General features: G+C 39.6%; 1 protein-coding gene across 1 annotated transcript in view; it reads left to right on the forward strand.

Moving 5' to 3' along the window:
• The window catches only part of LOC149451697 (adhesion G protein-coupled receptor A3-like), an 892,717-nt gene that overhangs the window by 630,666 nt on the left and 239,318 nt on the right, over positions 1–22,733 (forward strand). The window contains exons 13-14 of the mRNA XM_089690279.1: positions 11,241–11,448; positions 12,199–12,407. Coding sequence (XP_089546405.1) covers positions 11,241–11,448; positions 12,199–12,407 — 417 coding nt within the window. The remainder of the gene's footprint in view (positions 1–11,240; positions 11,449–12,198; positions 12,408–22,733) is intronic.

The raw sequence follows: 22,733 nt of genomic DNA on the forward strand, positions 1-22,733 counted from the left end.
CCCTGCTTTGCAGGGAGAAAAAAAATGGCACACTGCTGCTGTCTGTACAGAGCTCTATGTGGTGTGTCAACACAGTGTTCTGTTCTGTCATTCGCTTGGTCGATCAGCAGGTCCCAGCCATAAATTATTGGCCAGGGCCCGTTGAACAACTTGTGCTGTAGAGAAAGAGAGCAAAGTTAGGGAGGCAGACATGTGCTCCCCCTACCCAGAAATGCTGGATCACATACAGTATATATGCGTGATCCAGCTCACAGCAGACGTCCTATAGCAGTAAAGCTACAGGAGGCAGTCCACAAGTGGTTATGCAGAGTGCCCAGGACAATTCTGGATGCTGTCAAATGTATTAAAGTGAAAGATTATTTGTAGTGACCTAACTTACCTGTAATGAAGGATGTTCTGCATCATCAAGCAATGAAATTCTGTAGAAATCTTCACTGCAGGGATGCCCTGAACTCTTCCTGTCTCTGAAATTCCAGTGCATAGCGCACTAATAGCTTTGTATCTTTGGACTGAATTCAATTGAAAAAGTTCCTTACCCAATTGTCCATGGAGAAAAGAGCTTTTATTGTTTGCACTGCCTGCGATGAGTCTCAGAATTCTCTCCCCCATTCACAGATCATGTTATAGGTAGGGAAAGCAATGAAAGACCGTTTCTCAGTGGAGGAAGAGGGGGGAGGGGCAGGTTCCCAATCTGCAAATTTTTCCATTGAATACAGCTTGGGGACCTGAAGCTATTAACCCCTTGCACACCACAAGTTAATTTCAGTGCAATGACCTCAAGGAAACCAATTACACATTCTATTCAAGTTTCTTAACATAGTACCGGTGAAATAATGAACAAAGACAAAATAAATAAATAAAAATAACATTAACTGATAACAGATGATAGGTTACAGAAATAGCAGCCACTGGGCTTGTCTATTCCTCAGCAGGAGCTGACTCGCAAACGTTTCGCCTCGTCAGCCACTAAATTTCATTGGTCATGGTGGCATTTCTCCCATCAAACAGCTCCATTTTCAGTCTTTGTTTTATAGTATTATAAGCAACAACTCAGCAGTACAATGTCACTTCTAAACCCAGGAATCCAGCAGCGGCTCTACTCCAAACATTTAATATAACACTGCGCAAGCTGCTAATTTCATTCCTCTGTAGTAGACATGACGGTTGCTCTGTGATTTCTATTTTATTGTAATTAAATGTAATAATTTCCCATAAAGATTAGATATTCATCCAACATTACATTTTTGATATTGATTGATATATCCTGTACTGTGTCTGTGTGTGTATGTATATATATATATATATATATATATATATATATGTATAATATGGTATATCACACTGCTCAAAAAAATTAAAGGAACACTTTTTAATCAGAGTATAGCATCAAGTCAATTAAACTCCTGGGATATTGATCTGGTCAGTTAAATAGCAGAGGTGGTTGTTAATCAGTTTCAGCTGCTTTGGTGTTAATGAAATTAACAACAGGATCACTAGATGGGTAAAAATGAGATGACCCAAAAAACAGGAATGGTTTTACAAGTAGAGGCCACTGACAATTTTTTCCCTAATCATCTTTTCTGATTGTTTTTCACTAGTTTTGCATTTAGCAAGGGTCAGTGTCACTGCTGGTAGCATGAGGCGATACCTGGACCCTACAGAGGTTGCACAGGCAGTCCAACTTCTTCAGGATGGCAGATCAATATGTGCCATTGGCAGAAGGTTTGCTGTGTCTCCCACCACAGTCTCAAGAGTATGGAGGAGATTCCAGGAGACAGGCACTTACTCTAGGAGAGCTGGACAGGGCCGTAGAAGGTCCTTAACCCATCAGCAGGACCAGTATCTGCACCCTCACAGACTTTATGAGGGTGGCCTGAGGGCCCGACATCCTCTAGTGGGCCCTGTGCACACTGCCTGGCACCATAGAGCTCGATTGGCATTTTCCATTGAACATCAGAACTGGCAGGTCCACCACTGGTGCCCTGTGCTTTTCACAGATGAGAGCAGGTTCATCCTGAGCCCACGTGACAGACATGAAAGGGTCTGGAGAAGCCAGGAGAACATTATACTGCCTGTAACATCATTTAGCATAACTGTATTGGTGCTGGGTCAGTGATGGTCTGGGAAAGGAGGCATATCCATGGAGAGATGCCTCTACAGGCTAGACAATAGCACCCTGATTGCCATTAGGCCTTGGGATGAAATCCTTGGACCCATTGTCAGACCCTACACTGGTGCAGTGGGTCCTGGGTTCTTCCTGGTGCACCATAATGCCCAGCCTCATGTGGTGAAAGTATGCAGGCAGTTTCTGGAGGATGAAGGAATTAATACCATTGAATGGCACCCATGCTTGCCTGACCTAAATCCAATAGAACACCTCTGGAATATCATGTTTCGGTCCATCCGACGCCGCCAGGTTGCACCTCAGACTGTCCAGGGTCTCAGTGATGGCCTGGTCCAGATCTGGGAGGAAATACCCCAGAACACTATCCGTCGTCTCATTAGGAGCATGCCCTAACGTTGTCAGGCATGCATACAAGCACGTGGGGGCCATACGAACTACCGAGTACCATTTTGAGTTGCTGCAATGAAATTTCAGTGAAATGGACTAGACTGCTGCATAATTTTTCACTTTGACTTTTGGGGTTTCCTTGAATTAAGTCATCTGTAGGTTGATAATCTTCATCTCCATCAAAGGACCTTACCTTTCTAACACATTACCCAGTCCATATCAGTATAGATATCCAGCATGATATTTTTCTGCATTGAGATCTGATGTGTTCCTTTAATTTTTTGGAGCTGTGTGTATATGTATATATGTGTATGTATGTATGTGTATGTATATATATATATATATGTACATATATATATATATATATACACACACACACTCAGACAGCTCCAGATGCATTATCAGATTTCCAGGAATAGAAACCCAAAATCAAATATAACTCCAATTTCATACAATCATTAACATGTTAAAGTGGTATTAAACCCAGAAGCAAATGTTTTTTATATTACGGCTTACCAATTCTTAGATGTGATGGCTGCATTCATTTTCTTTTTTAGGCTTTCTTTTTTCTATTTGGTGATCCAGCCAGTAAGTGTGTTTTTCAGAAGAACAAGCTTTCTTGCAGATGTATCAGTTACAGGGATGAAACAAACCATTCAAGACTGGCAGGGGTGCTTACAATGATCGTTTTTATTCATTTATGTAAAATCTTTATCCAAAAACGGACAAAAACTGTTTGCTGTGGACAGTGGACTGTTTTTTTTCATCATTTGAGGGCTATTTCACATTTTCAGTAGAGATTGGTTTATCACAATGAATACTGTAAATTTTATGTAATGGTATGATATGTATTTGTCAGTTCTGTGAAGCACTGGTTTGTTATATAATTTAACCTCTTCCATACAGGGAACTTTTACCCCCTTCCTTCCCAGGCCAATTTTCAGGTTTCAGCACTATCACAATTTGAATGACAACTGCGCGGTCATACAACATTGTGCCTAAACAAAAATTTTATCATTTTCTTCACACAACTAGAGCTTTCTTTTGGTGATATTTAATCACCACTGGGGTTTTTATTTTTTGCTAAATTAACAAAAAAAGGCCGAACATTTTGAAAAAAAAAACAAGTTTTTCTTTGTTTCTCTTATAAAAGTTTGCAAATAAATATTGTTCTTCATAAATTTAGGCCAATATGTATTCTGCTACATGTCTTTGGTGAAAATAACCCAAATTGGGATGTATTTTTTAGTTTGTAGGAAAGTTATAGAGTTCACAAACTATGGGATATATCTGAATATTGATCATTCCTGAAGTACTGACAGCCAATCTAATTTCTTGAGGTCCAAGAATGTTAGAACAGTACAGATATCCCCCAAATGACCCCTTTTTGCAGAGCAGACAGTCCGAAGTACTTCATAAGAGGCATGGCGAGTTTTTTGAAGTTGTATTTTTTTTGTCATAATTTTTCGGAAAATGAAAAAATTATTTTCACTATTTTTGTTTTACATAATGTCACCAGTGCAGTACAGCATCATCATATAACTGGCATGGCGGTGATCAGGGACACTGACTGGTGACAGTATGAAAAAAAAAATTATAATTTTTTTACATTTTATTTTATTATTTTTAATTTTGTATTACATTTTTTTTCTTTTTTTTTAGGATTTTTTTTTCATATTTCACTATGACCAAAGTAGTACAATGTTATCATAGTAACATTGTACTACTTTGGGGAAGTGATCAGTATTTTTTTTTTTTCACAATTTGCTTATAGCAAAGAATTACTTTGCTATAAACAAGCATTTACCTGAATGACATCGAATCATTCAGGGTTTTTTTTTTTTGCTTAGCTGTGATTTGGCCACAGCTTGTGCATGTGATCGCTGTGACCATTCATAGCTAGACACACTAGTATACAATGGATGGCATGAATAAAGCCATCCATTGTATACAACTGTCATGTGACCTGCTGTGATTGGTCACAGCAGGTCACATGGTGCCTGTACTCAGATCTGTCATCGGCCATGTCCAAGGTACACAGCCGGTGACAGATTGCGCCGCTGCGTCCACTCGGAAAGGAGAGCATTTTTGCTGGCCACCACTGGGCCATAGGCCGGGCGGGTAGAGGTTAAAAACTGCCTGCTGTAGCTGATTAAATTATATGAGCTGGAGTTTGGCTTCAGTTTGTTAACGTATTTAAATGTGCTAGTAGTTTTATCGCTCTTCTCTTCCCAGACTGACAATAATGCTATTCACATGTGCCTCCTGTGCTCCTTCATCCAGCATGGAGCCACTCTAATACAGATGTATTAACCTCCCTAGCGGTATGATTATTTCCGATTTTTGGTGCTGAAAGCGGTACCATTATTTTGCATGGAAATATGTAGTTTTTATTGTAGGCTGTATTATTTAGGAATAACTCACTGAAATCTGTCCGAACAAGAGTCTATTAAACATCCCGGATATGATAAAATTTGAAACACAAAATCATAAATTATAATTTAATAAATAATCATAAAAAATAATAATATAATAATAATACATTTAATTCAATAATATAATCAAACCAAAAACACTGAAATTTGAAATAGAGCGCCAAGTTCGCACATCACTGAGCAAAGTCGCAAAATCGTTTTCAGTGTCTGATGATGAATTTCTCCACGAATCATCACTCAATTCTGCAAGTGGTTCTGATTTACTATCGCTGTTCTCTAGCCGGTCTAAACCCGCTTTTGACCTAAAGGGACACTTTTTGGACGCCGTGGACTTTTCTAAGTTTCCAGGCAGAAAGAACAGTCAAAATGCAGACAGGGGACAGGACAGAGCACTAGGAACAAAATGTGTGTGAAATGGGTTGAAACAGCAATGTTTTACTATGAAAAATCGTTTTGAAAAAAATGACATTTTTTTTAAATTTTCAAATTTTCCGCCGCCTGCGGCGCCCGTACGTCCCGACGTCACAGGGACTGGAACACAGGAGCCGGATGCTGGCATCTGCCGGAGGAGATGGCCGGGGACGCTGCAGGGGACACATCGCGGGAACGAAGGACAAGGTAAGTGCTGCAGGGACTCCCTATGCAGCGCTGCATGGTAAGCCCGAGTGTAGCTCGGGGTTACCGCTTTTGATACTGACATTTTACCCCGAGCTACACTCGGGAATACCGTTAGGGAGGTTAATGGCCAGATCACCAGTGGAAAACACATCACAAAGCAAATACAAAAACAACATTTTTTCTTGCACATGATTGGATGATAGAAATTAGCAGAGCTTCACCTCTTTCACTAAGCTCTGTGGATAATTCCTTTGCAAAGTTTAACTTCCCTTGCAGTGAACAGTATATTTGCCTTTAGTAAATCAACCCCGATATCGGCTGTGCTGACTCTCATTTGTGAGAATGGGTAATCAATTATGATTGAGGCTGATTGTCACAGTTATTGAGACAATGGCGGTTATTTATGATTGTTGGAGAGTGCAGAATCTGCTGCAACTCTGCATAGAAACCAATCAGCTTCCAGATTGTATTGCCAAAGCTTAATTGAACAAACCAAAGTTAGAAGCTGATTGGTTACCATGCACAGCTGCACAAGATTCTGAGTGCACCGGATTTAGTAAATCTCCCTCAATATATCATAATTAAGAAATATGCCGAGTAGCATAGCTAAGCCACAGGCTGCCTTCTATAATTAGCCATGGGAGAAAGGTAGGACAGTTGTCACAAAACAAGTTCCCTGAAAAAGAGACAGAAATCAGTCTACGACCTGGTTGGCAACACTCACAGAGCAGTCAAGTTGTAACAGGAAGGGGCCATCCCCAAACTGTTCCCACAAAGTTGGGAGCATGAAATTGTCCAAAATGTCTTAGTAGGCTGACGCCTTAAAAGTTCTCTTCACTGGAACTAAGGGGCCAAGCCCACCCCTGAAAAGCAACCCCACACCATAATCCCCCCTCCACCAAACTTTATACTTGGCACAATGCAGTCAGGCAAGTACCGCCTGGCAACCGCCAAACCCAGACACGTCCATCAGATTGCCAGACAGAGAAGCGTGATTTGTCATTACAGAGAATATGTCTACACTGCTCTAGAGTTCAGTGGTGGCGTGCTTTACACCACTGCGTCTGACGCTTTGCATTGCACTTGGTGATGTAAGGCTTGGATGCAGCTGCTCGGCCATGTAAACCCATTCTATGAAGCTCTCTACGCACTGTTGTGCTAATCTGAAGGCCACACAATGTTTGAAGGTTTTTAATGATTGACTCTGCAGACAGTTGGCGACTTCTGCGCACTTCAGCACATGCTGACCCCGCTCTGTCATATTACATGGCCTACCACTTTGGGGCTGAGTTGCTGTTATTCCCAGTTGCTTCCACTTTGTTATAATACCACTAATAGTTGACTGTGGAATATTTAGTAGCCAGGAAATTTCACGGATGGACTGACCACGTGCATTGTGTGCAGTTGTGGAGCGTTTGCAGCACGGCCTCGTTTACTTGAATGGGTCACGTTTGGTTTGTGATAGTGATGTTGAATTCCCCAAGGGGTATAATTCCTGCTGCGGCCATGGCACATGTACACCCCTGGCCACTGCCTTCCCAGCTAAAGGGGGAGGGGTTGAGTTTGAGTAAAAACACAGTTCAACTGTGGGGGGTTTACCAACCTCCACCAATTCTTTATTGAATTAGTACTTTCATTTGTGTTTGTTTACATCACATCATTTTCTGGGGTCAGAGAGTGGCGGTGACAACAGATGGTAGATCCACATTTTTACCAACTCCTTTCGCCCACCAGCAAGTTAACAGTGCCAGGGGGCATGTCTATATTCATTGCTGCAGTTAAATGACAGCACAGCACATTTTATACAGCATTGTTTGGTGGTACCGTTGTCAAACACCCTCCATTCAAGTGAACGCTCCTCAACTGGAATGGAGCTGTGTCTAATGCACACAATTGCAGTGCGGTGTGGCGGTATTTCCCCAAAAAACTCAGGAGGGAGTAAATTTTCTCTGAGCTGCCTGTCAACTACCTCTGAAAAGCAGACCACTGCAAAATGCTTTTCATAGCTGTCAACCACAAAAAAAACAGCCCTTTGTGTAACTGAGGCAGGCCTATGACAAGGGGTTTAAGAAAGGGTTAAACAATGACGCAATTGGTTGTCCAAGCCCTTTTTTATCCTTATTTATGTCTAATGCAGTTTTTAAATAAAAAAACACTCATTGGGGTTGATTTACGAAAGGTGTACAGAAATTTCACTTTGCAAAGTCATTGTTCAACTCAGTGAATAAAATGAAGCTGCGTTCCCTACAATCAAATGATTATGTACAATACAAAAGCGCAGCTGTTTTTATTTCTGCTGCACTCTATTCAGTTTGCTATTACCTGTGCTTCTGTTGTACAGACTCAGCTGCTGCTTCAATGTGCTTCCCACTAGTGCACAATTATCCGTGTATATGAAAAGGTCATAGGCAGTGCTTCTATCACAGGTGTTACATTATCACACTTGTGACAGAATCACTGCATTGCACAACATTACCCAAAGTCAAGATGAAATCCATGTATCTATTAACACACGTAAATTGAACACTTTCTACTCCTTTAGTAAACCAACCTTATTTATTCATAAAATTTGCTGTTACTTTACCATATGTAGTATTATTACTTGTGAACAGTTTTAAAGTGATTGTAAACCTCTGATATGAAAAATGAACCAAGTACATCCTTCACTAGTGCGTACTTGTCTCAACCCAATGCGCACAGAGTGATTTATGTCTACTGGATAGAGAGAAAACAGGTGGCGCACACACCTAGTGCATTATCCAAGGTTTATTGTAGGAATGAAATAATAAAAACATACTCACAGACGAAGCATGTATCTAAAAAGCATAGAAAAATGACAATGGCGGGCAAGGTGTTCTCACTGTCAGTGCGGTGAAATGACTGACGCGTTTCGGGGACAAATCCCTTTCCTCAGAGCTGATGACCAACCTCTAATGCTGATGTATGATGTATGGAAAGAAAAAGCCTCGCTGTTGATGTTGATGCATCAACAGCGAGGCTCTTTCTTTCCATACATCATACATCAGCATCAGTGGTTGGTCATCAGCTCCGAGGAAAGGGATTTGTTTCCGAAACGCGTCAGCCTTTTGACCGCACTGACAGTGAGAACACCTTGCCCGCCGTTGTGGTCATTGTCATTTTTCTATGCTTTTTAGATACATGCTTCGTCTGTATGTTTTTATTATTTCATTCCTACAATAAACCTTGGATAATGCACTAGGTGTGTGCGCCACCTGTTTTATCTCTATCCAGTGGCTGATTTCCCCATCTGATGAGGGCTGCACCCCTGGAACATTTCCTTTGGTTGTCATGTCCTGGTACCCTTGGCTTCCCTTTTGGCTGTGCATATCCTGAGGCGCTGGAGAGTACATATGATTTCTGTCTACTGCCTCGTTCCTCTGCTAACTGCATGAGTCATTTCTGACAAGTTGTGCCAACTCCAAGCAATCACAGGTGACGGGGCCTCCAGCACACAGCCTGTGATTGACAGCCTCAGTTGTGCATGTTTCCCTATATGAATGTGTACTAGTGGGTGTGTGCTTTTCCTCCAATCAGGTCTCAGATTATACATAGCTCTCCTCTCTGAGCTGTGCAGTGAGTGATGTCAGATTCCCACCCCCTTCCTCTGGAAGCTCTGAAAAGCTGGATTTTAAATCACTGTAGAGAAGAGAGGGCTGGGATAAATATGTGAAATTTGTTTCATCTCTCTGTCTAATCTGAGGCCAATCACTTTATTGGGTACATGTAAGGGTTTACAACCACTTTAAAGTGATTGTAAATGTGTTTTTTATATAACAAATGTGATATACTTACCTGCTCTGTGCAATTGATTTACACAGAGCCATCTGATCCTCTTTTTCTCGCATCCCCTGCCAGCACTCCTGGCTTCCCTTCCCTACCAAGCCTCTTGCTGTGGGGGCAGTTGTGTCTTGCTGCTCCCGAACTCTGCACTCTGTGTCCATTGACATACAGAGCCTGACTTGGCCACACCCCCCCTTCACTCCCTCCTCATTGGCTGTGATCCTCAGCAGCAGCAACCTGTGGCTCCCCCTGCTTTCTCTAGGCTAATGAGGAGAGAGAGAGCCTCTGTTCTTGTGCACATCGTTGGATCAAGATCGAGTTCAGGTAAGTATTAGGTGGGGCTGCATGCAGAAGGTTTTTCGCCTTAATGCAGGGAATATGCCGACCTTTAGAACCAATTTAAGTAATAAATCTTGAAATGAATTGGTATCAAATACAAGGCAAATCTGCCATTCCAAGTCTTTCTCATACAGTTCCCCGTTCCTGAAAAATAACTCCTAAATTTTTTTCTTGTTCCTTTGAGAGACAAAACTAATATCCAATTAAAAAGAACACAAACAAATGGCTGTAATCCTTCTAACAATGAAATATCAAAAGAAAACACGTAGAGGCTTTCAAAGTTACAAGACAACTTTACAGAAAGAAAACTATCAGAAACAAAATATTCAAGGAATACCAAATCTGCTGTAGACACAAGATGGGGTTGCTGCCTGCACAGCCACTGAGGTGCAATAGACATCAACGTTCTCTTGATGTATATTCACAAATGTAACAAGTAGGTAATAGTATGTGCTGTAGCTGATAGAAAACAGGAAAGGAGACACAATGGACCTGGGAGAGGATGCAGGGAGAAAGGAAACTAGCAGCATCAAATAATCATGTATGCATGCAAATGTCTACACCAACACCTATGGGACATCTCCTTGAAATGGAATCTGTAAACTTGGTAATTATACATAATAACAGAACACATTGGATAATAAAAATCAGAAGAGAAAGATTCCGATGTACCTTTAGCCTTTTGTTTTCTTGGCTTTTACCTCTCTAAATATCTGTATTCATGAACACTGAGCATCTATGTGATACTAGGCTCTGACTTGTTTTTAAAGGTCTACCTCTTATGACGTTAGTCTCACAATGCTTCCTCTATGAGGGAATAAGAAGGGATTAACTCCTTCAAGGCCACAGAGCCTGCTGCACGCTTGTCTTGATCTCCTAACTGAAGTAATTTCCAGAAGAATTAGAAGTATCTATAGGTTAAGCTGTGCTGAAACGCCTTTGAATTCTGCTTGTAGGCACTTAAGTTACTCCTGGTGAGACCACGGTGCTGGATCAGTATAATGCACTAATGTGTCATTTTTATAAAAGAGCAGTGCTGCATATCATGAGTCTATTCACACTGCACCCTGCTCTTTAGATCCTGGTGAAAAAATGATTCCTGCCTTCCTTTTAAAAAAGCCTGCTCCATGGTAAGGCTTTAATATAAGTTGTCTGATTGTGTATTAAGTGAAGGAGAAAACCTGGTAGAGATTGTCTCTTTAAATCAGATCTGCAGTGTTGATGGACCCCTCTAGCAGGCATGGTAAGAACCATTCTCACCTCTGCAGCAGGGAGCTTGACCATACAGCCTAACACATGCAGTGGAAATGCTTTCCCTTTTAATATGCACTCTACCAGTCTTATTTCCATGGTTACAGCTCCCGCTTGTATGGTTGCTTCCATTCTGCGGGAAAAAAAAGAGGAAGAGAGCGCATATCCTTAGTGCTGTAGTTTAAAACCTAATGAAAGCAGCCCTGTTGTGACTTGCATTTTCAATTTTTTTTCTTTTTTTTTTTTTTTTCTCTCTCCCTGTTCTCTCTGTCTCTGATGCACAGAACACTGTAGCCATCGCCTCTATTCATTTTCCACAGTCTGTATTTGCACAGTCTCCATCCTTACAATCTGTTGATAACTCCACTTGCAAGCTCCAGCTTATCGTCTTTCGGAATGGGAAACTCTTTCAGATCACTGGGAATACATCATATCTTGCAGATCAGGGCAAACGTCGGGAGGTTGCTACACCAGCTGTGCTTTCTAAAATAGGTAAGTTGCTCAGTTTTTTTATTATTCCAATTTCATTTTCTCCATCACATAAAGCATCTTTTACGGTGTAGGACAACGGTCAACAGCCTTGCTGAAAAGGGGTCTTGAAGTGGGCTTATTGTTCTAATGTAGCAGGACAGACATTTTAATATTCGCATAGCCTGGGCAAGTAATCTTAATCTTAAAAAAAAAAAAAAAAAAACAACTTAACACTGTGTTATCACAGATCACCAGTAAAAAGAGGATAGACAAAATAAGCCATATGCTCTCATTAAAGTGCTTTAATTAGAAAAGTAACTCCAGTTATTGCAGTTAAAGATGAATGGTAGTATCTTGCTTCTTGCATATTAATGGCCATTCATGCAGTTGTACATGGTACACCAGGATCTGTGGCTGCCTCTTGCTGTATTCCTGGAACCAGAGACACTTGTTATATATCTTTGCTATTCATTTGATGTTGTTATAGACAGTACAAAGCTGTTAAAGACTTTTACAGTGTCAATAAATACATTTCCCAATAAGATGTAGATGGACGATGAACAGTAACACGTAAGGATTAAAGAACCGGTGCTGTCAATTAACATGAAACTTTTTAGAATGGAATGTTGAATCTGCAGATTGGAGTATTTTCAAGCATGAATCTGTTACTTATTTTAAAATTGCCAATGTCAATGCTATAGAATTTACCTTTGACTATTCTGATCCTGGCTTTTGAATTCTGCACACATATATATTTTTTTTTTATTGCAGATGGGTTCAATTTTGGAAACCTCACTGACCCATTGACCATAGCCCTGAGACATATTACGAGGGGTATAGACCCTATTGCTGCCGTTTGGGATTTTGACCTTCTTGACGGACATGGGGGCTGGTGCGGAGAAGGCTGCCACTTAATTACCTCTGCGGGCAACATCACCACCCTTCAGTGTACTCACTTCGGGAACTTTGCAGTGCTAATGGTGAGTATGTTAACTGAGACAGGCGGAACATAAACCGGCCAAATAATCAGATAATTGTGCAGTGAACTATGCGCTAACAGGCAAGAAACTACGCTTTCAATTTGCATTTGATTTCCTGGGAAAAGTTAATAGGTGCTGAATGCTTGAGCCCTAGGGCTGACTTCTTTTTTTCTTGTTTAACCCCTTGTGTGCTGGCAAGAGCAAACTCACAACACTGTGCTATGTACAACCAGCTGAGAATGAGTTTATGGTCGTCTTCCTATGATCTATGGGAAGGAATGTAGATTGATTAGCATCAGACAGTTCCATATATTGCAAGACTGCACCCTCTCCTGACTGTATCATTTGATCCTGAGATGGTTGTCTGCTTTGTTCCAGGCTTGCACTGTGTTGATCATACTAATTAGTTGCAGGGATACCGCAACATTAGATCATTTAATAAATGGTGGAAGCTTGCAATGGAAAGCCCCTTTAAACACTGTAAGCTGTTGCAGAAGGGACCTGCAATGAGTTCTTAGAACCTTATGCACAGATTGTAGATAGAAAACTACATTTTTATTTACATGGAAAAGAGCTCAGTTCACGTTGCTTTTGCTTGACAGATGGATATCATTGCAGTCAATATCTATCCCTTGACACAAAGTTACCTGAATGGGGTATTGTGTTGTAATAGGACTAAATGATGAGCACATTCATATTCTGGGGACGCTGATTTGTAACATGTTCTTTAATGGGGCTAATTGCAAATTTGGATGCATTTCAATGGTGCTTCAGTTTCTTGAAGTCGTCCTACACACAGCGTAGCAGATGTGTCAGACGGTTATTATGCTGATGCTGTTTGCATTAAGTTATGCTGCCTTTTAAGCATTTGGAAAGGACAGTCACAGACGACAGAGCGATTGCGAGGACGACGTGTGCAGAGAATTCCAAGCTGCTGCAGTCAGAGCACAGACGTCAGCCAATCATGAGAGGGGGCTGTGACCAATGCCTGGGACTATATCCATGTGATTATTGCTGTCTACTTTATGAGAAACCAAAGTGATTCTGGGTTTACAGGATGGCCATGAATTAAACGAAAATCTGGCTGATATGCAATTTTTTTCTGAGAAAAATTTATTAAATCCATTCTCATTGCTTTGTTCTGATTTATATAATAAAACTGTGCAATGAGCAGAGATGCTATATAAAAAGCACTGTAGTGTACAGAAAAGTGAAAGTTGAATTATGTTCGGTTGCTCTGTACCAAAGCACTTTGCCTTAGTGGATGTGCATTTTGTCAACAATTCAACATACAGTTTGGTTTATTCTGGATATATCAGGGCTATGCTTCTTTCCAGCTGCTGTGCTACTGCAAGTTTCAGCAGACCATATCTTTACAAAAAGCTCAAGTGCCACATTTTGTCATTCTCTCATACTACCCTGCATTATACCCCGCTTCTGTCTCTTCTGAAATTGGGGTTTATTTTTGATACCAAAGGATGTTCAGTTAGATGAAACTTTTAACATGGATTATTGTAAATCAAATGACCCACTGCAAGGTCCCACATGGCTAATTTGCATAATATTCATTGAATCGGGTAAATTGTGTTTGACCGTTAAATGTTATGAATAAAGTAGCACCCAAAATTGAAGGAGAAGCAGATTCAGAAATGATAAGGAAAAAAGAATCTTGTTGGTGGGCTCAGACCTGATTTCCTGCTCTTCATTACTTTGTGAGCTAATGGACTGCCTATCAATTCCATGTGATGGGCAACCCAATGGTCAATGCACAACAAGTTCTCTTGTTCAATCTATGGACTGAATGAGAGAAAATCAGTAAACGCCTTCATCCTTCGTAAACGATGTGACCAGAAGAAACTCTATTGCCAGCTATTTATTCAGGCAGCCCCTGCACCAGCGGCTGCCTGAATACCTGAACAGTGGCTGCATCTGATAGAATGCAGTCACTCACTATTCAGCTGACAATTTTCCACCCAGCTTGATCCTATTTAACTCTACTTTTGCTGAGACAGATGGTACTGAAAGGACAACCTATGATTTGAATTCATCAAGATGAAATTTCAGACATTGATGGCCAGCTTGTGTAGTGTCAGCTCTACAATAGAAAGTGCTGTTAATGGCAGGATATCCAAGTAAGAGACTTTGCAACAAATTCAGAAAAACAATGTGCTTAAAGCGGAACTATACTCACCTAGGCTCCAGCTATGCGGTTTCCCCAAGCTCCCTGCCCAGCAGCTGGCATCTTCGGGCAGCCGGCTTCTTGTTTCTCGATCGCTGGCCACTGTCATTGGCAATGACGGAAAGGTGTCAGATTTGGCATTGCCAAGCTTGTACAGTGAGCTGCACGTATGTGACTCACTGTACAATGGCGGACAGTGAGATAAGTAACTTTAATGCAGAAGCGACAAAGCATGTGTCTTCTGCATTAAAACTCCTACCTGTTCACTCATCTTTAATCCTAACCTAAAGTTCCACTTTCTGAAAGTATTACATGTTGAGGCATAAAGCAAAAATATTGAAAAATTTATTTTTTGGTTTATTTACACTTTAAGTTTTTAGGCAACATCAGGTCACATGGTTTGTGTTGTTGGCTCTTTACTAGGGAAGAGCTAAGGTGCATGTTACAGTTTTCTAAGGGTTTGGGCTGAACTGAGTTAGAATCTAACCAAAGTTGGCCATGTGACCATATTAGGCCAATGATGTTACCAGCAGCCTCACCCCTTTGTTAGGTGCCGTAGGTGATTGAGATGGTAATCTGCTGTCATCTGACAGTTTTCCTGTGGGTTCTAGTGGAACATAGCTCAACCTTACTCTTTGCATTTGCATGTGAGGATGCAACATTGTTGTTTGATGGAGTTTCTCCATTTTCATGATATTTGCTCCTGTTAAACCTTCAGTAATAGAGTTATTTTCAAACCGCAGTTCTAGTGTCTTCTTACTTTTTTGATTAGAATCCACATAGTCCACATCTCCTTGAGTGAAGTGCAAATCAAGGTGAAGAACAAAGTGTAATATTATAAAGGATATATAGTACAGCCATGTACATACACATTAGCAAGAGTAGAGACACAATTGTATACCATATACAGTTTGTGTACATCAAGCACGTTCTTGCTATGTGTGCACAACAACCTCTGATTGCTAGTGACTGTCAGGCTCATGCAGTTTAAAGGCAGTGTCCTGACACCCCATCCATAGAATCTTCACTCCGTTGGTAAGAAAAGCCATCTTAAGGATCTTCACATCAGCACAATCTGGGACATGCAAGCTTCCTGTATTCCCTGCCACATTCTGTGGTTCTTCCAGGCAGTCCCTACCTCCTTTCAAGACACAGTAGTGATGAAAGTGCCTGGAGGTTGGACCACCAGACATTGCTGGGGGACACAGGTATCCAACACACCAAAAAGATTGTATGTGAGGATCTTTTTGGTGACTTTACACAAGAACTGAGTGAAGATTCTACAAATTGATGTTGGGACTGTTAAGTATGAAATGCCTTTTGGAGGAGCTTCACTGACAGTATTTAAAGGATTTTTTACACCTTTAAAAGCATATAGTATAGCTTGAGACTGTGCCAAATCTAAAGGTCAGAAATCATTTGCTGACATTGAGATGATAGGGAAAGAGTTACAAGTTTTTCTACTTTAGCCAATGACTAGAGCAGGTGCATGATGTGAAACAGCTCTTCATTCCAGGAGGTCAGGGGACCCAACCATTGCTGTTTCTTCCTTGTATTTACTATCTGTGGGCTCACTTTATGTTATGTACAGAATAAAGCAAAATTTCACTTTGTTTGAATCCCTTCTTCTTTTTTGTTATCTGATTAGCCTGCCAGGAATGAAAGGCAACATTTTTCCCAGTTTTTTGAAAATCAGCTTAGCCATGTAATGCATTAATCATTTACTCGACAAATCAGTGGGGGCTTGAGGCCCAACTGCAGGCAGGGCCCCCCTGCCCTTTCAACCCTCCCATGCAGCCCCCCCCCACATTTTTTTAAAAATATACTTTTATATACATACATGTTTTACTTCTTTGGTCTGGTCATGTGACATCATGGGTCCTCTTCTCCTTGTCATTTCCAGTGGTTGGCTGTTCCCAAATGCTGTAGAGACCAGTCCTGTTCTTATAGCATGCCAACTGAGTCCAGGGGTCTCAAGGACATGCCCCAAGGAAAAGTGTTTATGATACTCTGGGAACTAGGTAGCATACTGTCATTCAAATCAGATGAGAGTCAATGTTGGATCACAGAAAAGGGAGTCTATGTGGAACATTGCTAAGGAAGAGGTAAGTAATGCAATTGGATAAGTGATTTTATTTTTTCATGTATGCTGGGCAAGGAATAAAAAACAATCTAAAGCTTTAGTTGAGCTTTAATTATAGTTTGAGTGCACCAATCATCTTATTTCCATTGGTTACTGTTTATTTATAGTGTTGAATCACAATTTGTGTGAATGAAACAACCATAAAATACAATCAAGCAGAAATAAACATTCAGCCAGCAATAGCAGTGTCTTGACTCATTATTAAAAGAACAAAGCCACCAGGGAAGATGGCTTTCACTGAGGGTTAATAATATGCTGATTACACACTATGTGAAGGGACTAGTGGAAGAGACTGTACAAATATAAAAAAGGAAGAAGGAAAAAAAAAGCAACAAATCAAATAAGCAAAAACGTAGCTTAATAATAATAGGTGATTCATAGTTATAATTGACACAAGTTTCTGGAGTTTACCCAGATTCCAGGGCTTTGAAGACCTAAGCCAAAATATCACCAGTCACTCATTTTGTGGCATAGTTATCATGCTACTGGGCTGTCAGTTACTCCATTTTTCTTACATACATTTTTTTAAAATAGACGGTGAAAAGTGGATGAAGCTCATCAACCTGAGTATTTTTAATTAATGCAAGAAACATTTAGCCTTATCTGCCAAGAGTTCTTTAATACCTTTAAGTTATAATTTAAAAGGGAAATGGACTGATAACTTGGGCACAACCAGTGGTCTTCACCCTCATTTGTTTGAAAAAAAAATCTATGATTCATTACATAGGAATCCAAAATGTTCTTCTAGATGTATTATACTGTATATACAGTAGGTGTAAATTTTTTAACAAGTGTTGTATCTGCTTTTAAAGGTCTCTAGATGGGCAGAAGCTGGTTTAGCTAGGGAGTATGATATTTATATTCAAATAGTGAGTGTTCAGATTTATTTGATGGAGCACGTTACAGAATGATCTGTTGTAATATAGGGAAAATGTAACATTATCTGCGAAGAGTTTCTTGATTAACTTAGGATTTAAAAGGGAAATTTTATGATAACTTTGACAGATTGGGTTGTCTTCGCCCTCTTTTTTAATTAGTTATTGGAGCTTGCTTGGACAGAGAGTTTTTTTGTTTGAAAAATACTTGCACATTATAGAATGATTTGTAATAAAACTTAAACAATTTTGCTGTTTTTACAGAATTTGTTGGAGAGCAACATATATGGTTTATTGACCTGTAAGTCCAGATGTGTACATACTGTAATTAACATTGATTGAGTACTTAGTTTAAATTCAAAAATACAAATAACTATTCTACTCCCAACACAGTGTTCACTGAGTCTAGATTTACAGATCTACCAGGCTGTAAATTATTATTTGGCCTGTAGATCTGTAATTACCTGGACTCATTCAAGACAGTTAAGGTTGACAACTTCTCCTACCCCTCTCCTGCTAAACCATACACTTTAACATTGGGCACTTTAACACACTTTAAATGCAGTTTACCATGAAGAAACACAAAAATATGCCCATCTAGGTGGTGATGAGCACCAACCTTTTGTAGGAGGCACAGGAATACTGTACAGGTCTTCCCCAAAAGTGATGCCCTGCAGCCAGGCACATAGGCTCATTCACAGGTTCCTTCAATTACTAGTCTAGGAGTGTTGTTTTTATTTTTGGAGAACTTGGATAGGGCTGAGGGAATTAGGAGGGATACTCCAAAAATCAAGAACTATGTACCGTTGAGGACTTTAGGTATTCTTTTGGTTAAACTATATGTTAAGGTAGGATATTAAGTGGACAAAGCTCTTCAGAACACCAGATGTCCCCTTTAGCTAGAGCCGCAGCTGACTCCCTAGCACTAGAGGGGTTTAGGTAGCACAGATTCTCTAAGATCCCTTAGGGGTGTCTCTATTCACATGTCCCAAGAATAGCCAGTTGCCTTCCCCTGTGATACCAGACCAGATCTTCAGGAGACCGCCCATCAGTCAGCTTTAGCAGAACCCGGGTCTCAGCATTCAAGCCCCAGGTCACCGACATGAAGCCTATGGCAGTAAATCCATCAGCATTGCCAGGGAGGGCAGCATGCCCTCTCCAGGCTGGATTAATCCTATACAGGAAAGACCCAGAATAAATACAGTTACCCAGCATGCCATAGCTTCTCTCTCTGGGATAGGCCAGGGATGTATTATTATTAATGCTGCCATCTGCATAGCTCCACACCTATTTATCCAAAAGCTTCTCAAGGTTTCTGGATGCAGAGGGAACTGTCAGCCTGGCTGCAGCTGATGACACTGAGCAAACCTAACTAGCAGAACACAGCAGTACTAATTACTGTGTGCAAGTTACGCTTTTACCTAACAACAAGTATAGCCACATTGACTATAGTGTGACAAATATACCTATCAAAACACAACTAAATCTTATCTATCTATCCCAGCACCTATCTAGGAGAGCGCAACATCTACATCCAACTGATGGGACTAAAAATACTAAAGAAATATATACACAAACTTCCTTGCTACAATGTTTTTAGTTAACCAATGAACAAATTAACCAATTATAATTGTGGATATGAGCTTTGAAAAAGTTATGATACAGTAAGTTATGAAAATGGATAAGTTATCAATGAGCTTTACTTCTCCAATAGTAACCTAGCTGGAGGTTTAAATAATAAAAAAAAATGATGTAGCGCTCAAACCAATAAAAATAATACATAAACAAATGTATATAAGTGATATAAACGTAAAAAATAGATTAAAAAATGATCTTCCACAGATTAAATAATGACCTCAAGTGCGAAAGATTCTAAATAAATCTCCTACTAGTGTCTAAATAAAATCAAAGCGTGATGACCACAAAGTGAGATAGTGAAAAACAATTGTGATATACTACAATACATGCATTCAGACATCCCCAATCCTAAATTCAAAAATATGAAAAAAACAGTGCAAGACAAATGATCAATTTGTCACTGATCAAACATAAACAGTGATAACGTGATCCCAGCACTGGGGGATAAATCATAAAGACTGAAGTGAACAGTGCTTCAAAAAAATCACATCAACAAATAATATTGAAAATATTTGCAACAACCAGGTGAATCAAAATACTTAAAAAAAATGTCCAATTAAATTAAAAAAATCAGTGTATATAAACACAGGTGTTCAGCAATCTTAAACGTGCAAAAGTGCTGTGGATGTGCACTGCAGCCGCTGGTGGTATATCCAAAAATGGCTGAATTGCCTCCTCGCCTCCTTACCATGACCCAATGGGCCAAACCACTTTTGGATCACCCCTGGACCCTCCACAAGCGTTATCCACAAGCGATATATGCAAATATTTTCGATATTATTTGTTGATGTGATTTTTTTGAAGCACTGTTTGTGTATTATTTTTATTGGTTTGAGCGCTACATCATTTTTATTTATTATTTATTCATTGTCACTTTAGGTAATAAGTATGGGTGTTAGCAGACGCCATTTCTTTATTTATTTAATTGAGTTGCTGGAAGCTTCCTTAGTGCAGAAGGTTTACGCTACTAGCTGGAGGTCTGTATTGAAAATTACCTGGCATAGTATGGAAACACCAAATATCATATTGCATTGATAACAAATAAATTAATAAAATTGTGCCAAGGAAATATACAACTTGTTGCCTCTGTTGGTCAGAGATAATTTGTAAATGGACCCAACATATTACTTTAACCCTCTGAGCCTGATACTGAAAGGCATACAGAATCAGCTTGACAGAGGACTGCAAACTTGCAGTCATCGTGCTACAAAACCACATGTCTGGGATGTTATGACAAAATGGGAGAGATTTATTAAAACTGGAGCACTCAGAATCTGGTAGAGCTGTGCATGGTATTCAATCAGCTTCTAAATTCAGCTTGTTCAATTAAGCTTTGACAATAAAACCTGGAAACCGATTGGTTTCTATGCAGAGCCGCACCAGATTTTTCACACTCCAGTTTTAGTAAATCAATTTATGTGTGTTTTTTGGTGGGGACATTTACTAAGACTGGAGAATGCAAAATCTAGTGCAGCTCTGCCTAGAAACCCAATCAGCTTCCAGGTTTCATTTTCAAAGCTTAATCAAACAAGCTGAAGTTAAAAGCTGATTGGCTACCATATACAGCTGTACCAGATTTTTAGTGCTCCAGTTTTAGCAATCTCCCCCCTTGTGACCATTTGAAGGCATCTGAATATGAGCCTGGTCCAGACTGGGTCTTGATCATTGTAATTTGCTTCATCCATCCCTTGTCAAACTGATTTTTCTTTCTTTGCACATAATACGTTTTGAGAATAGCTTAGAATTGCTATTTTTTTTTCTTCTGCTCTGTCAACACAGGGGAGAGTATCCATTGCTTTAGACAGAAAAAAATTAAAACCTGACAAACTTTCTATGCCTTCTATTAAAAAGTTGTTTTTAATGTTTCTTGTATTTTTGTTGGAAAGAATTTCCTTGGCTTCTGCCCTTTTCACTGTCAAAAGTCACAGACAGCAATGAACAGACTTGGCAGATGTTTTAACCCTTCCACACTTCATCCCAAACTTTTAAAAAGTGTATCCTAATGTTTTGGCTGATGATGAGATGTTCTTAGAAAAATAACGCATGATCCAAGCCCTGTACTTTGTTGAAAATGTGAAGCAGACCAGTACATTATATTTATGCATGATTTTCTGGCCCTTTTATCAACTGAGATTTTGGAAAAAAAATTACAAAGAAGATTCATTTAATTGAGATTACTGCGTAGTCTTTTTTTTTTTTTTAAACCATCATTTTTTGTATTATTTACAGAATTGTTTTCACGAACCTGATATATTTATTATGTTTAATGCTGTAAAAATTATTTTTTAAAGTTACTGGAAGTTCCCAGCTAGTATATCTGTTAAATAATGTGTGCAAAATATTTCAATTATTTATGCTTTAAAGAAAATATAGGGGAAAGCTGAAAATAAATTGCAACCTTTAACAAAAATGTGAATATTTGGGGGACTTTATTTAGTTAATCAATTTTTAGGTTAATATTTTTTGTTCTTTGATTTTATCAATTATAGAAATTATGCCATCTTGTATAAAGAGGATATGTTTGACTTACCATTTTCCTCTAAACAAGATCACTAAGGAATAGTATAGACATGGTTTATCGTGTTTCATTTTGTGTGTATGTACAGGTGCATCTCAATAAATTAGAATATCATCAAAAAGTTAATTTATTTCAGTAATTCAATTCCAAAAGTGCAAATCATATATTATATAGAGTCATTACACATAGAGTGATATATTTCAAGCATTTCTTTCTTTTAATTTTGATGGTTATGGTTTACAGCTACTGAAAACCCACAATTCAGTATCTCAGAAAATTAGAATATTGTGAAAAAGTTCAATATTGTAGATTCATGGGGGTTTATTTACTAAAGCTGGAGAGTCCAAAATCAGACTCCCTTCTGCATAGAAACCAATCAGCTTCTAACCTCAGCTTGTTCAATGAAGCTTTGGCAATGAAACCTGGAAGCTGATTGGTTTCTATGCAGAAGTGAGTCTGATTTTGCACTCTCCAGCTTTAGTAAATAAACCCCATGGTGTCACATTTTAATCGGCTAATTAACTGAAAACACCTGTAAAGGTTTATTTAGCCTTAAATGGTCTCCCAGTCTGGGTCAGTAGGTTACACAATTATGGGGAAGACTGCTGACTTGACAGTTGTGCAGAAGACAGTCATTGACACCCTCCACAAGGAGTCACACAATATCATTGCTAAAGAAGCTGGCTGTTCACAGAGTGCTGTATTCAAGCTTATTAATGTAAAGTTGAGTAGAAGGAAATAGTGTGGTAGAAAAAGGTGCACAAGCAACAGGGATAACCGCAGCCTTGAGAGTATTGTGAAGCAAAAGCTGTTCAAGAATTTGGGTAGTGGACTACAGCTGGTGTCAGTGCTTCAAGAGCCACACCACACAGACATGTCCAGGACATGTGCTACAACTGTCACATTCCTTGTGTCCACTCCTGAACTAGAGACAGTGTCAGAAGCTTCTTACCTGGGCTAAGGAGATAAAGGA

Source organism: Staurois parvus, unplaced genomic scaffold (genome assembly GCF_062004578.1).
Source record: "Staurois parvus isolate SC_StPar_1 unplaced genomic scaffold, SC_StPar_1.0 ptg000525l, whole genome shotgun sequence".
In the NCBI taxonomy this organism is placed as follows: domain Eukaryota; kingdom Metazoa; phylum Chordata; class Amphibia; order Anura; family Ranidae; genus Staurois; species Staurois parvus.